The 15,200-nt window shown below is 40.6% G+C and overlaps 1 protein-coding gene across 4 annotated transcripts in view; it reads right to left on the bottom strand.

The window, feature by feature from the left end:
* rhbdf1a (rhomboid 5 homolog 1a (Drosophila)) overlaps positions 1-15,200 on the bottom strand; it is a 357,313-nt gene that overhangs the window by 106,286 nt on the left and 235,827 nt on the right. Inside the window, exon 1 of one of the 4 annotated variants that reach the window (XM_068003139.1) lies at positions 1,654-1,895. The exons of the other annotated variants lie outside the window; for them this stretch is intronic. Within the exon in view, the coding sequence (XP_067859240.1) occupies positions 1,654-1,676 (23 nt within the window). The 5' untranslated portion in view covers positions 1,677-1,895. Of the gene's footprint in view, positions 1-1,653; positions 1,896-15,200 lie in introns of those variants that run through there. 4 annotated transcript variants of the gene reach the window in all.

Below are 15,200 nucleotides of genomic sequence, written 5' to 3'. Positions count from 1 at the left end.
AGTGTGAATGCATGAGCACCTGCTTCTAGTGGAAACAGTTGTAAAACAGAAATACAGCCCACATGAGCTGTAAATGAGTTCATTCCAGTGAATTAAACATACAAGAAAGAGATAATTCTGTTTCCACACTATTGCAATCACACAGATAACGCCATAATTATATCCCAATAAACTAATAAGCATATTAAAATTACATAGTTGCCACATAATAACTACTGATGTAATGCTGTGAAAGGCTCCCTCAATAGTTCAACGAGTTTATCCAGTGAGGAGGTGAACCATGGGATAAGGGAGATTCCAGGTTCAATCCCCAGTTTGAGGATTGCAGTTGGGCACTACTGTTGGCTTCGCATCCCTGAGGGGTGGAAAAATTGGACAGGGTTCCTGCTCCTGATCAGCGATCCATGTCGGCAATTCTGGTATGTGGATGTCAGGTGAGGATAGTACAGCTCTGCTGTAATGCTTCCCATGGCCTAATAGCTTGCCGAATGAATAATGACCTCTTGGTGAGGTACTGGATGACACCTAGCATTGGTCTAACTTTACCATAGCAAGAAGGCAACGTCTTCAGAAGTTGAAATTGGCAGAAAAAATAATCAGTGATAACTCCCAGTGATCCTTTCAAAATACTCCTTTAACCATACAGTAATATTAAGGTGTAGTTACTCTAATTAAAGGTTTACGTAACTTTCCATTGCTCATTACAATTCCTTTAAATATACTTTTTAAATCTACAGAAGTACTTTGCATATGCTATGATAAATTTTGGAACTTTCAGTAAAACAACTGTTAATTATTAAATGACTTCAAACTGTGATAATGGTAACATTGAATCAACTACAGTAAACATAAAAGCATAAAAGGAAAGAAAAACATTGTTATAGAGATCCACTGGTTATGAGGTAAAGGTAAATACATGCTGCTGGTATAGGTCCGGGACCAGCACATGCTGCTGGTATCTATCCAGGACCAGCACATGCTGCTGGTATAGATCCAGGACCAGCACATGCTGCTGGTATAGATCCAGGACCAGCACATGCTGCTGGCATAGATCCAGGACCAGCACATGCTGCTGGTATAGATCCGGGACCAGCACATGCTGCTGGTATAGGTCCAGGACCAGCACATGCTGCTGGCATAGATCCAGGACCAGCACATGCTGCTGGTATAGGTCCAGGACCAGCACATGCTGCTGGCATAGATCCGGGACCAGCACATGCTGCTGGCATAGATCCAGGACCAGCACATGCTGCTGGTATAGGTCCAGGACCAGCACATGCTGCTGGTATAGGTCCAGGACCAGCACATGCTGCTGGTCTAGGTCCAGGACCAGCACATGCTGCTGGTATAGGTCCAGGACCAGCACATGCTGTGCCTATAGGCATTTGGGCTGGATGTTTAATCTAACAGTCTATTTTGTAATTAAACTAGCGATTAAAACAGTACAGATCAATCACTGATGAAATGACATACAACAGGAATGAGCACCCGGTATAAACACAGTAATACCTCAGGTAAAATATAGAATGCAAACAAGATCATACAATTAAACCATAACGCTTTAGACAGACAGTGAAATATATGTGTTTCGACATTGTGAACAAATCTGATTTTTTAAATATACTCAAAGTAAACGGATCTAATTTACAGTACCTGCTCAATATTAGGGAAGACATGCCAGCTCACTAAAGATGTCATGACTCGTCCAAGTTCTTTTTTTATTGTTCTTTTTTGTTAAAAAGTCTTAAGCCATCCAGTTCTACTTCAAAACAAGACTTTACATCAATTCAGCTATTTTTCCGACCGATTTCCATTTACACTACCCTTGTTTTATTGTTGTGCTGCAATCTATCCCAGTTGTTCTTGGACGATTCTTTAACCAGACATCAGAAGAGTACTGCGTATGACATTTGAGGGCGGCAGCTAAAAAAGAGCTGGCCTCTTTTGGTTTAGAGATAGCAAAACATATGTGAGAAGAGGCAAGGCCTCGCCTGGCAAGTCACATGGTTCCTTTCTGTCTTGCATGCCACAGATTTTTGTGGTAAAAACAAAGGGCCATTTAACCAGTGCATTCATGCTTTTAAACCCAGGTGTCAAAAAGTTCATACACACATGCAACCATTTGATTAACTACATCCAAATGTAGCAGGAATGCAGGGAGTTCTGATCGTTCTTCCCCTCTCCTGATTAAAGATTCTTAACGGTTTATTTGCAGGATTCGAGCTACTGTGTAACTGCTCGGATCCTATTCCACAGCTGCATGTTTAATCATGTTCATTCAAGGTCTAAAAGCAACCAGGCCTTCAAAGAGCGAAAATAAAATGCATGCCCAAAACCATCCGACATGCAAAGCTGCATGGCTATTAAAAACCCCAGTAAAATGACAATGCAAATGGCAAAATATCTATTAACTACTTCAAAGCCAATTGTGTCGCATACTGTTTCAATATTAAGGAACGGATATATTACCGCACACCTTTCAATGACTGTTGTGCATTTTTGGGGGTATAATTAGATTGCAAATTATACAAATTTTCAGTTCAACATCCTTTGTGAAAGGTTGCAGCTTACAAGAGAGCTCAGTTGTATTCTTCTCCACCTCATTTCTGCACAGTCCTTATTAAAAATGTTAAAATCAGAATCAGATCAGTTCAGAAAACACTGCACATCCAGCACACAATATGCATTACAACAAATCACAAAGGCTGTCAATTGTACACATTATATTTTAGTTCTGTATACTGTTGCCATTTAAAGAGCTGTGATAAATAATGCAGACCTCATGCATAAATTATAGAACAATTCTGCAAAACTTTCTTCTGTGTATAAGTACACAATATATGAAATGTTGTTGGCTTTACTAAATTAGCGGAGCAGCTCGCATGCTGTACACACCAAGCACAAACATTGCAGGTACCTCAGCAAAGATCTGGCAGAAAAAGACTGGTGCCTTTTCGATGGCCTCCTACCAGCTCTGTGACCTTTTATGGGCATTGTGTTAATTCTTTCAAACCGTACCCTTGTGTTGGCAGGAAAGGACGAAGTGAAGCAAAAAGAAGGAAAGATAGATACATTTGAGAAAAAATGGAAACCACAGATTTAACTCATTCATTGCCAATTAGTTGTACATTTATACAGATCCAAATAACTTCATCAGACAATGTAAAGTGTCACTATTTTGTAGCCAAAAAATGTATTACATAAGTTTACGAGCTGGTTAAACAAGTCTAAAAACAATCCTCGGACTGTCGGTGCCCTTACTGATTATCGGAGAGGTTTAGATTTTCTCTGTCACCGAAAAAATTCGCTTGATTCAGATTTTGGGATGCAAATTTTTTTTTGCAACATGTACATTCATGCCATATTCTGTTATCCCTTATCTATGTGTCACAAGGCATGAAGTGTAGGGTTTGCCACTAATACAGGGCCTGGGCTAGTGCTATCAGTATTAAGTTATACCTTAGGCACCAATTTGAGCATCCAGCAGTCCTGCTCGAAACAGGAAGGAGCCTTATTAAAATATTGAAATCGGGGTCTTATGCTGGTTGTTAAGGGATCGCTGCAGACTGCTCCAAAAATGTCCCAGAAGCCACAGCGTTACTGATTTTTGTGGGTCCGGGAGTCAGCTTGGAAGCTCCTCCTGACCCCACAAAAATCTTCCCACTTGCCGCCGGCTACTCCGTGCTCTCCCTCTAAGGTTTGACTTCTGGCTCGGTTCCGTGGAGGAGCTGCTGGGGTAACTGTATCAAGAAACTAAAATTTTGCCCTAAGCTTACCTATTACAAAAGAGCTCACCAGATAGCGCATGGTCAGCTCATTTGATTCATTTTCTGGTGCTCAGAGCACATCGCTCATTAAATGCCGGGAGCGCCAGGCCCAGAGATTAGGGCTTCAGCAGCCAAAGGCTGCCTGTTCTGCACCGGGCAACTTTCTGTCATGGAGGGCCACCAGGAACTGCAGCAAAGGTGGAAACTAGGCAAGTGGGGTAGGTTCAGTTTCTGTTTGAAACAGATGTTGCGCAGCTGGAGCACTGCTCCCAATCACCTTTAAACTGCCTGCCTGCATTAGGGTGTGTTGGGTGCCTCAGGCATGTTGTAGGCCTCAGGCCTCCATGCTCAATAAAACGGTGAGCGGGCATCCAATGCACTGAAGCGAGTAGCGCATCACCTTCGGATAATCAGGCCTGTATTCATTATTTGGCATGGAGACGGTTTACTGTAAATAATTTGGATTTGTAAAATTCACCCATGGTGAATATCACACACTGATCATTATTAACAGCTCAGCTCTTGAAATGTTGCTCAGGAATAATACCAAAATATTTCAAAATGTTGTGCACAAGAAAGGAATATTTTCAAATTCCCTTGTTGTGCAGGAATGGAATTAGATCTAAATATTCCTATATCACTACAAACTTCTCACAATATTTCAATGTTGTCAGCAACTTCATAGCCCTCATGAGTAAACAACTGGATGTTAGACTGAACAGTGTGAATGTATTTATTAAGTTTACAGAGCAGGGGTCAAAAGAGATGATTTCAATTTAAATGTTGAACAGAATTGTTAAAGCAAAATGTTTCAGTTTTATTTAATGGGATGTGACTACTTCTTTTGAAAATTTACCATTATCAAAAATCTTTTGCTGCAAACCAGAGGGGCAGATATCTGAGTAATTATCCCAGGCCCCTGCCTTACAGTATTTCCTTCCAAAAAAAACTGAAAGCAGATCTAGTGAGATGGCAGAAGCTTTTTCCCCTTTTAGGGTATGATAGGCACAACAGATGCCCATAGCATGGAAATGAAACTATGGCTTTACCCCAATTCCTCTTGAACTTCCCAGAGATTTCTTCCTAAATGTTATTCAAATCCTTGCTATAAGAATAAGGACATCCTTGACTCTTGTTCACTGGATCGCAGTTTAGGAGTTACAAAGAGTCACGGGTCTTTCAGGTCTAGATGACCCTGTCCTGTTGTTTAAATTAAGCCGATGAGAGTGTGGCTTCAACACTTTGCCTTCCCCAACTCAAACAGGATGAAACAAACCAAACAGGTTTTTCATATAAGTGAATCTATGCAACCAACACAAACAAATATCTGGCATGTAATCAAACCTCCCCTTCCTCACAAGAATTCTGTCTAGACACAGAAGTGATGCTTCACTCTACCTTCAAAAAACAATGGAAATACCAGCTAAAGCTTTTTTGCTTAAGTGACATTCTGTGCTGCAGATCAAAGCTTCCTCGCTGAAAGGAAAGGAGACATTCATACAACTGTGGATCTCTTCATGGGTCCTGACACTATTTCTGTTTTACAGTTGCCATGGAAAGCTGGGGTATGAAAAGAGCAAATTCTGCAGACAATTTGAGCAAGAAGTTAAAAGGCGCTTCCCCTATAGTTCAGCAAATTTATCCATACAGATCAGGGAGGTGCCAGGTTTGATTACTGGTCCACACTGGGATAGCTAATCGCAACTGAGGTGGCAAAACGGGTGCCACAATTAGATTAGATTAGACATTGCTGCAGGAGTTCCTCAAGGCAGTGTCCTAGGCCTAACCATCTTCAGCTGCTTCATCAATGACCTTCCCTCCATCATAAGGTCAAAAATGGGGATGTTCGCTGATGATTGCACAGTGTTCAGTTCCATTCGCAACCCCTCAGATAATGAAGCAGTCCGTGCTTGGATGCAGCAAGACCTGAACAACATCCAGGCTTGGGCTCATAAGTGGCAAGTAACATTCGCGCCAGACAAGTGCCAGGCAGTGACCTTCTCCAAAAAGAGAGAGTCTAACCACCTCCCTTTGACATTCAACGGCATTACCATCGCCGAATCCCCCACCATCAACATCCTGGGGGTCACCATTGACCAGAAACTTAACTGGACCAGCCATATAAATATTGTGGCTACAAGAGCAGGTCAGAGGCTGGGTATTCTGCGGCGAGTGACTCACCTCCTGACTCCCCAAAGCCTTTCCACCATCTACAAGGCACAAGTCAGGAGTGTGATGGAATACTCTCCATTTGCCTGGATGAGTGCAGCTCCAACAACACTCAAGAAGCTCGACACCATCCAGGACAAAGCAGCCCGCTTGATTGGCACCCCATCCACCACCCTAAACATTTACTCCCTTCACCACCGGCGCACAGTGGCTGCAGTGTGTACCATCCACAGGATGCACTGCAGCAACTCGCCAAGGCTTCTTCGACAGCACCTCCCAAACCCGCGACCTCTACAACCTAGAAGGACAAGAGCAGCAGGTACATGGGAACAACACCACCTGCACGTTCCCCTTCAAGTCACACACCATCCTGACTTGGAAATATATCGCCATTCCTTCATCGTCGCTGGGTCAAAATCCTGGAACTCCCTTCCTAACAGTACTGTGGGAGAACCTTCACCACACGGACTGCAGCGGTTCAAGAAGGCAGCTCACCACCACCTTCTCAAGGGCAATTAGGGATGGGCAATAAATGCTGGCCTTGCCAGCGACGCCCACATCCAATGAACGAATAAAAAAATTTTAAAAATTTGGTATCCATGGTTAGAGCTCCTGATCTTCACCTATTGTTCCCTGCTGGAAATTTGCAGGTTTAGACATCAGATGAAGACAGGATTGTGTGCAGCTATGGTACACCTTAGTCAAACAGCCTGCCAACATTCTCTGTCAAAATTCACACATGAATAATGATCAACTGGATGCAGTACCAGGGAGTGACTTACACCCCAGAACAATATCCCAGCGAGGATTCAATGTCTTTGAGAAAGAAAAGGATAAAATTGACAGAAAAAAATATTTTTAAAAAGAAGTTAACTTTGGCCAAAGCAAATAAAACGAAATTGTGAGTGTGTGAAGAATCCATTAAGTATCCAGCTTATCCATAAATTATCATTTCCCATCGTAAACACGAGAGGGGACAGATACAACCATATCTTTCAAGGCTGTACTCATTTTAATTAGCTAAAATTACGATAGAATTCGATTAAAGACTGACCGTATATGAAAAAGTAGCAGGAGTCCTGTGATGCAGGTGAAACTGAATCTCCTGAAGGGAAATCTGAGGCTGAATTTGGATCCATCAAGAATTAGCCACATCCAATGAGACCACGCGTACTCTTACACCACAAAACAATCAGAGACGTCAATGCATAGATGCACCCAAGGGTGCCATTAGGTGGCTAAACAGCTGTACATAGGTATAGTTGTTCCAAGCAGATATGCCCAGGCATGCTTGTGAGCAATTTATTCATCGTACTGCTTTTGTACTGCAGATATGTACCTTGTGGAGTTTGTTACCTTCTTACCCTGGATGATTTTAACTTTCTTTGATAACTCAGTATGTGCATGCTGCTTCCTTGTTCTATTTATAGAGGGAGAAAGGCTGAGCTATATGACTTGCATTCAATGCCTAAGCCTAAGAGCCTAAATGCTTATGAAGACCAAAGTCACTTTTGCTATGTTCACCTATGACTGCACTTCAAAAATAATTTACCGTATGTGAAGTGCTTTGGGGCATCCTGTGAGGTGCTACATCGATGGAAGTTTGTTCTTCAGTTTTTTCTTTAAACTATAAATAAACATGTTTTACTATAATCTTAATAATGAAATGGTGCACAATCCTGCACTTTTTGTAATTTTTGATAGTCTAGAACCATATTGGTTAATGATTAAAACTGAATGGTTAGAAAATAAAAACTAAGAGCTGAGCAAAGATGTCTGATTCCCACAGTTGTTTCTCCACCCACTTTAATTTCATGGTCATTTTATTTTCTGCCTTTCTCTTTTCATACCCTTCATGCCACAAAGTATGGTAACAAACTATATTTTCCTCCAAATTCTAACCATTTGTGAAAAAGAGGCCCAAAACATCTCAAAGTCCTGCCACCACTGCAACCTACAAGGGATCACTTAACCCCGAAAGGGCCAGATACTTCTCCATAGAATGTTGCAAACTTACAAAGTTAGTCTGGAACTGAGGGCTGTAAAGATGCTTTTATACTACAGGAGTACATCTAACTACAGACATGCAGGTCTCCCTCCAGCTGCTGCACTCCATAGTGTAAAAAAGTCGAGATTGCAGGAAGTGATGTCATCATAGACCCGCTAAAATGTAGGTCTACGATTCTGCCGTTGGGATAAGAAGCAGTTTTAATAATGTAAATAAATGAAGGGAACCAATCCCATTAATTTGCTCTTTGTTGGTAAAAGCAGAGGCTGGGGCAAATGGAGACCTTCTCTCCAGTTTAAGTTAAAAGCAGGAGAGGGGCATGTGGAGGTCACTGTCCTAAAACTGGATGCAATGATAGCAAAGGATAAACTGTCTTAATTAAAACTCCAGCTGAACGCTGATAGAAAAAAAGGATCATTTTAAATTCATGTGGGTCAAACACAAAAATGAGTAATAGCTAATTATCTTAAATGTGCTAACAACTTTGTTAAAATTGAGAACAGAAGAATTCCACACAAATGGTTAACACAATCGTTACTAATATTGCACAACCAATGAGGTTTTGACCATTTAAATGAATGGATGGAAAATCCATTCTGGGTGTGGGCTCCTCCCCATCTGATTTTCCTGCACTCGCTGCACCCTGGTGATCCAATAGCCCCAGGCATAGGATCAGAACAATCTCATATCTAGGTTAACATATGAACAAAGGCATTAGGACATGGTACTGTTGTACAAATGCTGCTCATAGAACTATACCCCAACAAAGAGTCTATATGCCTTCATAAAAAGGAAGAAAATTGGTGGAAAAAGAAGAAAAAACCCCTAACGATAGAGTGGGATATGGAGTCCCACAGTTTTGAGATCTAGCAAAGAATGAGTTAGAGTAGGAGACTGTGCAACAAATCTTGATTTCAAGAATGACACCTTTGTAGCTGAGGAGGAAGTGGAGAGCAAAGTTTGGAGGGGCACTGACTACAGCAGTGTTGATATAATGGCCTCCACCCCCCAGCTATTTGTACAATGGTAACATGAGATTCATTTCTAAAAACATTGATTTGTTGAACATGACCCAATTTGATTCTTTTTTGCATATCCTAACCCTCCGACTTACCTTGTTGTCAAGGAATCCCCCTCCCATCCATCGGTCAGCCAATCCCTCCTTACCTTTTCCCTATTAGTGCAATTAAGCTGCTCCCTCTCCAGTAGTATGATGCAGAGGTTGTATGTAATTGGGTGTCTCATGAGATTAGGGAGCAATGCATGGCACCATATCTCATTGTATATACTTTTGTAGAATGTAAACTCAATCTGGAAAGATTGAGTGCAATTATTTGACAAATGGTACTAACAAATGCGACTGTAACTAAACAGTAATCTGTCATATTATGAAAAACAGGCCTGAGTTTCCATGACCATTGGCAGAATACAGCACGCGCCATTTAATATCCTCATTTGGAAAGAATGAAACATCAGAATTAATAATGATGGTTCAATTAATATATAGGGCTGCATGCTTTACATTAGCTGCTGAAATAATTGGACTTGCATTTAATATCTGACAATAATTTCCTGGGACACTTCATTTCGTAGAAGGTTGTTACCTTAGCACATATCTGACAGTATATAAGAAGGGATGCCGTTATCAATGACACTGGATATCAATAATGTATACATAAAAGCCATTAAGCCTATTTTAAATAATTTCATTCCTGAATGACAAGACAGTCATTTCTTAACGTATGAATAGTTTACTTCAAGTTAACTTTTCTTTCCTAAAGCATCTGTAAAAGTGTTTGTATAATAATTTCTAATGATTAATGTTACAACTGGAAGAGACAATTCAATTTAATGCAAACCTCCCCAACAGTATAATTAGTGACAGTGGGTTTCCTTAGATTGAAAAATTGCTACAATTTCTAGTGACAAATCTACAACACGTTGCATTTGGAGTTTGTTCTCCGTCAATTGCTTCCTTTTAGGTGAATTTAAATTTTTTTTTGATAATTTGATTAACTTGCATGATAAAAAACAAAGTTTTTTTAATATACAACCTGCATCTAACTGTGGAGTATGGTATTTTTGAACTGATTATATTACATACATTTTGTATTTTTGCTATTCTGAGCACTGTAGTTCACTGATAATTAGTGGTAAGCACCTGACTGAATTCTGCTGCTGGGGAAACAAAAGCTTTATCAAGTTTGGGACATCTTGAATCCTATCTGTCCCAATTTGAAAAAAGCCACACTCTACATGAATACTGCTATATTTTGGCTCCAACCCAGATTCTGCTGTCATGGTCTGGCTGGGTTGTCTGATTCATGGTGGTCTGCTGGGTGGAGTATCGTGGAGCTTTTATTGCTGGTCTAGTATGGTGGTGATGGATGGAGGTTGCTGCAATCAATCTTCAGTTTGCTTGAGGTTTCGACTTTACAAAACACCAAATCCTAAAACTCACAAACTCAAAAAAACCAAATCCTTAAAATCTAGATGCTTGTCTGCAATTACGACTTTAAATTTTCCTGTAGAAACTGAAAAATTCAGTGGGGCAGAAATTAGTCCTCATTGTGCCCGTTTACCGGGTGGAAAATGGGGGCAAAAAGGATGAATTTCGGGGCACAACATTCTGAGCGTGATCTTCGCCTGCGTCATGTGCACTGCCATATTGGAAAAGATGGCTTTCAGGTGTCCCAGGCTACCACCTTAAACAGGTATTAGGCCTCTTGAATATGTTAATGAGGGGCCTATCGCCTGTTTAAGAACCTTTCCTGGAAATTCATCAGCTTGGGGCCTGCTCCACTCAGTCTTTTGGTTCCCATTGCAGCCTAACCTGTGGTCCTTAAAGGTCACAGATGGAGGCAGACACCAAAAAGGTAAGTTAATTTTTTTTTAACGTACCTTTCTTTGGAAATGGGGCGGGGTGGGGAAGCAGGAGTGCTTCTCTTGGCTCCATAGCTCTCCTGAGGGACACAGGCAGTCCATGATCACACCCCCTGTTCTCTCCCCTCCCCATCTCCCCCCCCGCCCCTACCCCAGGCTTAGCTGACGATCACTGCTGGTGAGGGAGCTCACCGCAATTATTAAAACAAGGCCCGAGGCCCAATTTTGGGTGAGCTTCGGGCCAGTTTCTGCACGCGCTGTGTGCTAACTGTTCTTTGCCCGAAAATGGACCTAAACTATCTATTGTGAACTTCTTCCGTGCTCTTTTACTTCACACTTGTTCCTGTGTTGTATCTAAGAGTTTCAGCATTTTTCATAAAAAGTATAGAAAATATTGGATTAGCGAAAGAAAGCCACAAAGTGGAAAATAAGAAGCGCATTCTGGATTTAAGTGTGAAAACAGTATTTTATCTCCTACACAGTAATGAATTATCACTTAATCTCTGCACTGCATGACATACTCTGGAATGTTTTAACCCAAACATACAGACCACAAAATGAATTCAAGATTAGGCTGCTGAGATATCCGTACAGATTTATTGTACTAAGGGGATAGATCATCATAACTCAACTGCAAAAGCCTGAAAGTTTATCACAAAAAAGAGCGATATTATAGTTTCCTTCCCTCAGTTCTCAATTCTTAAAAGGGGTTGCACCACCCACCTCTAAGCATTTGACTTGGGCACTGTTTCCCTTGGGAGAAAAAGTGACAATACTTAGACACCCAATGCTTCTCCCACCATTAAGTATACAAAGATTGGGAACTCACAACATAGTTAATTGTAGTTGTAGATGGTACTGCAGAGTGATGTGCCAGTGCATTGTGTCACTACACTGCCCTTAACATAACACCCCTGAAATGTTCCATTATTAACCAAACATATCCATTATCATTATCATGCGACTACCAGGTTGGTAGAAGGAGAACTAGATAGACCTTGGTCTTTTTTCGTCCAGCAATTCCTATATTCCTAAATACTGGAAACACTCTTAAAATGTGGGCGCTGATATCATCCTATGGAGTACTAGCTTATAAACACCTAACACATTCATTTCAAATTCCTCTGTCACAATTTTTAGCAGGGGTGCTAAACCATTTCCACTAAATTAAGGCAGAGGAATTTCCGACAAAAATTAAATAAGCATTTGTAGGTTAATATTTCCACTCTATTGTCTTCATAATATTGTAAAGAACATTTCTAAAAGATACTACTCCAAACATCAAAGATATGAATCATACACTGGAAAATTCAGGAATTAAAAAGACATGAAAAACCTCACATAAATAGAAACAGTAAAATAATCTTCTTTACTAAGTTGGATGTTTCTGATTTGCCTTTTCTTTTGAATGTGTAACCATATTAGCAAAAAAGTAAAACTGTGATAACCACCTTCAGACAAAAGACCATTAGAAACAGACAACTTTTCTCCAGTTCAAATTCCTGTTGCCAAGTTGTGTAGAGTTACAGATTTATATCTTGTGGTGATGAATTCTGCCTGTACTAAAGTTTTTTTAATCCAATTTGTCTGGATTTTTCTATTTTTGTACAGTCAAATGATTTTAAAAAAAAATAAGGCTTGGATAACATTGGTTTTGTATCCAGGGCTATATAACGCAAAAACAAGAAGGTAATTTTGACCGTGCACAAGACCGTAGAATTATTATGTATAGTTGTGGGAACCCCAATAAAAGGATATAAAAGCACTGGAAAAGGGGCAGCATAGTCTTGCTGGAATGTTACAGGGTTGAAGAGAGACTTGAAAAATTAGGCCCTTTTTCACTGGAGCTGAGATGCTTAAGGGGTGACCGGATAAAGGTTTTTAAGATTATGAAGGGTTATGATAAACAATTAGTGATAGATTATTTCTACTGGTTGTCAAGATGGTAATGAGAGGGTACAAATTTAAGGTAATCACAAGAAAAATTAAGTAGGATGTTAGAATGTGGAATTCTCTGCTGCAAACCATACTGAAGCATAAGAAATAGGAGCAGGAGTAGGCCAATCAGCCCCTCGAGCCTGCTCCGCCATTCAATAAGATCATGGCTGATCTGATCCTAACCTCAAATCTAAATTCATGTCCAATTTCCTGCCCGCTCCCCGTAACCCCTAATTCCCTTTACTTCTAGGAAACTGTCTATTTCTGTTTTAAATTTATTTAATGATATAGCTTCCACAGCTTCCTGGGGCAGCAAATTCCACAGACCTACTACCCTCTGAGTGAAGAAGTTTCTCCTCATCTCAGTTTTGAAAGAGCAGCCCCTTATTCTAAGATTATGCCCCCTAGTTCTAGTTTCACCCATCCTTGAGAACATCCTTACCGCATCTACCCGATCAAGCCCCAAGCAGAGTCCTAAATTATTTTAAAAGGAATGAAAAAGAGGAAAAGTGTAAGGAATAGGGACCAGGCGGGATACTAAGTAAGCCCATCTGAAGTGCCAAGATTGATCATTTCATGTTGCTAAGCAAATGGTATTATAATTGTTGCAAATGCTTAAATTGTTGCACTGTTTATATATTTACAGCAAAAAAATCTTAATGTAAGTGGAAAATTATTGCCATTTCCAGCCTGCCAAAATTCAGACTCGAGGGAAACTTGGCACAACTTAAAAGATCATTTTACGTCAGAAAGACCAAAACTGGGCAAATTATACATTGTTGTGCAAATTGAATTAGGTCTTTTTTAGAAAACCTATCTAAAAATTGTATAAACCATTTTCAACCAATCTAGTTTGAGATAATGTGCGATCAACTGAGAGTCAGGAATTGGCTTTGCCATTCATTCGAACAGGTTGCTTTATTCCATCTACCGAAACAAAATTTGCAGAGCTTCAGCCCAGAAAGTGTTCTTACCACTGTGGGATACCTCTCGAATTTATTACTGGCAAAGAATCAAATAAATAATTGACAATCTCACCATGCAGGACAGACATGTCTGATTTACCATTCATTAGTCAAAGATTTTTAAAAATCTTTTAGAGTAAAAATATATTAAGATATAATGGTTCAATATACAAATCATCAACCACTTGTACACCCAAAATCAGTAAAGGTGAGCGGCAATAATCCACAATAAATGACGTTATAATAAAGACCATCAAAGCTTGCCTGAGAGGGCAGGGGGTAGCAGTGTCAGTATGGGAGAGTCAAATCTGGACCCTCTGATGTCCTCCTCAAGTACACCATCAGAGTTAATGGTCTGTTTCAAAACAATATTCTGTACTTAGATGGGATAAAGTTACCTTCCAAAATAATAATTGTGCCCCTTGCAGTGACCAGACACCACTGAACGGAACTTTCTGGGCCATGGTATAAGTTTTAGGTAAGAGTTTACTAGCTGCAACATATTCGCTTTGTGAGTTTGCCCACTTAGGATTTGGGTTACAATCCAAGTTAATGGATTGCAATGGCATTTTAACTCATTTTCCAACACAAGACATGAATTTCAGTGTTACATCTGGCACATTTTCAAAGTCTTACAGGAACAAAGCTATTTCCGTTACTCCACACAAGAAAAATATACTGGAGTTGATTTACATTTTGGGAGGACAACGAGCTGGAGATACGATTGCATCGCCTGCCCAATGCCCTCGGCAAAAAAATCCAAGCACTTATGATAGTATGCAGATGAGGCCTGGCTATCTGTGTGCTGCAACACTGAACACAGGCAGCTCGTTAATGGTGTGGAGGGGAAGGCAGAGATGGGCTGGCAGCAAGTGCAAAGATTTTCGCGGGGCAAGCAGCAGCATTCCTGGTTAGGCCGCTCCACCTATTGGTACCTGAAAATTGCATTGGAGTCCTCCAAATAGGGTAGGACCCCAATTTGCATATTACAAATAGGTTTCCGTCTGAAACAGGAGGGCGCTTGGGCTGGCCTCTTCCACAACGGGTCAGAAATGATGGCGGAAAGATCGGGAAACGTAGCGGTAAGTTCACTGATGCAGTGTTCAAGATGCTACTGTCTCGTTCACGCCCAGCAGAGGACACGAAAATCATTCCTACTGATTTTAGGTTGACTATGATCAGAAACGTTTGCAGAACCAGCAGGTAATAAACTATCGCCATCATGAAATGTTTCCACATCCGCAAAACAGATCACAGAGCTCAAACTTAGCAAAATGTCAGTGGAATGTTAATCTGCTTTGCCAATGTAAAGTCTGATATCTCATACTATGTCCAGTAATCAGTCTCAGCACTCGAGACATCAACTAAGTTGAAAACCACAGCTTGTTACATTAATGGTGGGATTTTTGTACTGCATGTTGGTACTTTGTTACTTGTACAGATTTTCATTCTTCAGTTGGCAGTTTGAGG

The sequence above is a fragment of the Heptranchias perlo genome, chromosome 22 (assembly GCF_035084215.1).
Source record: "Heptranchias perlo isolate sHepPer1 chromosome 22, sHepPer1.hap1, whole genome shotgun sequence".
NCBI classification, from domain to species: Eukaryota; Metazoa; Chordata; class Chondrichthyes; order Hexanchiformes; family Hexanchidae; genus Heptranchias; species Heptranchias perlo.
This window is presented reverse-complemented; position numbering and strand designations above follow the sequence as displayed.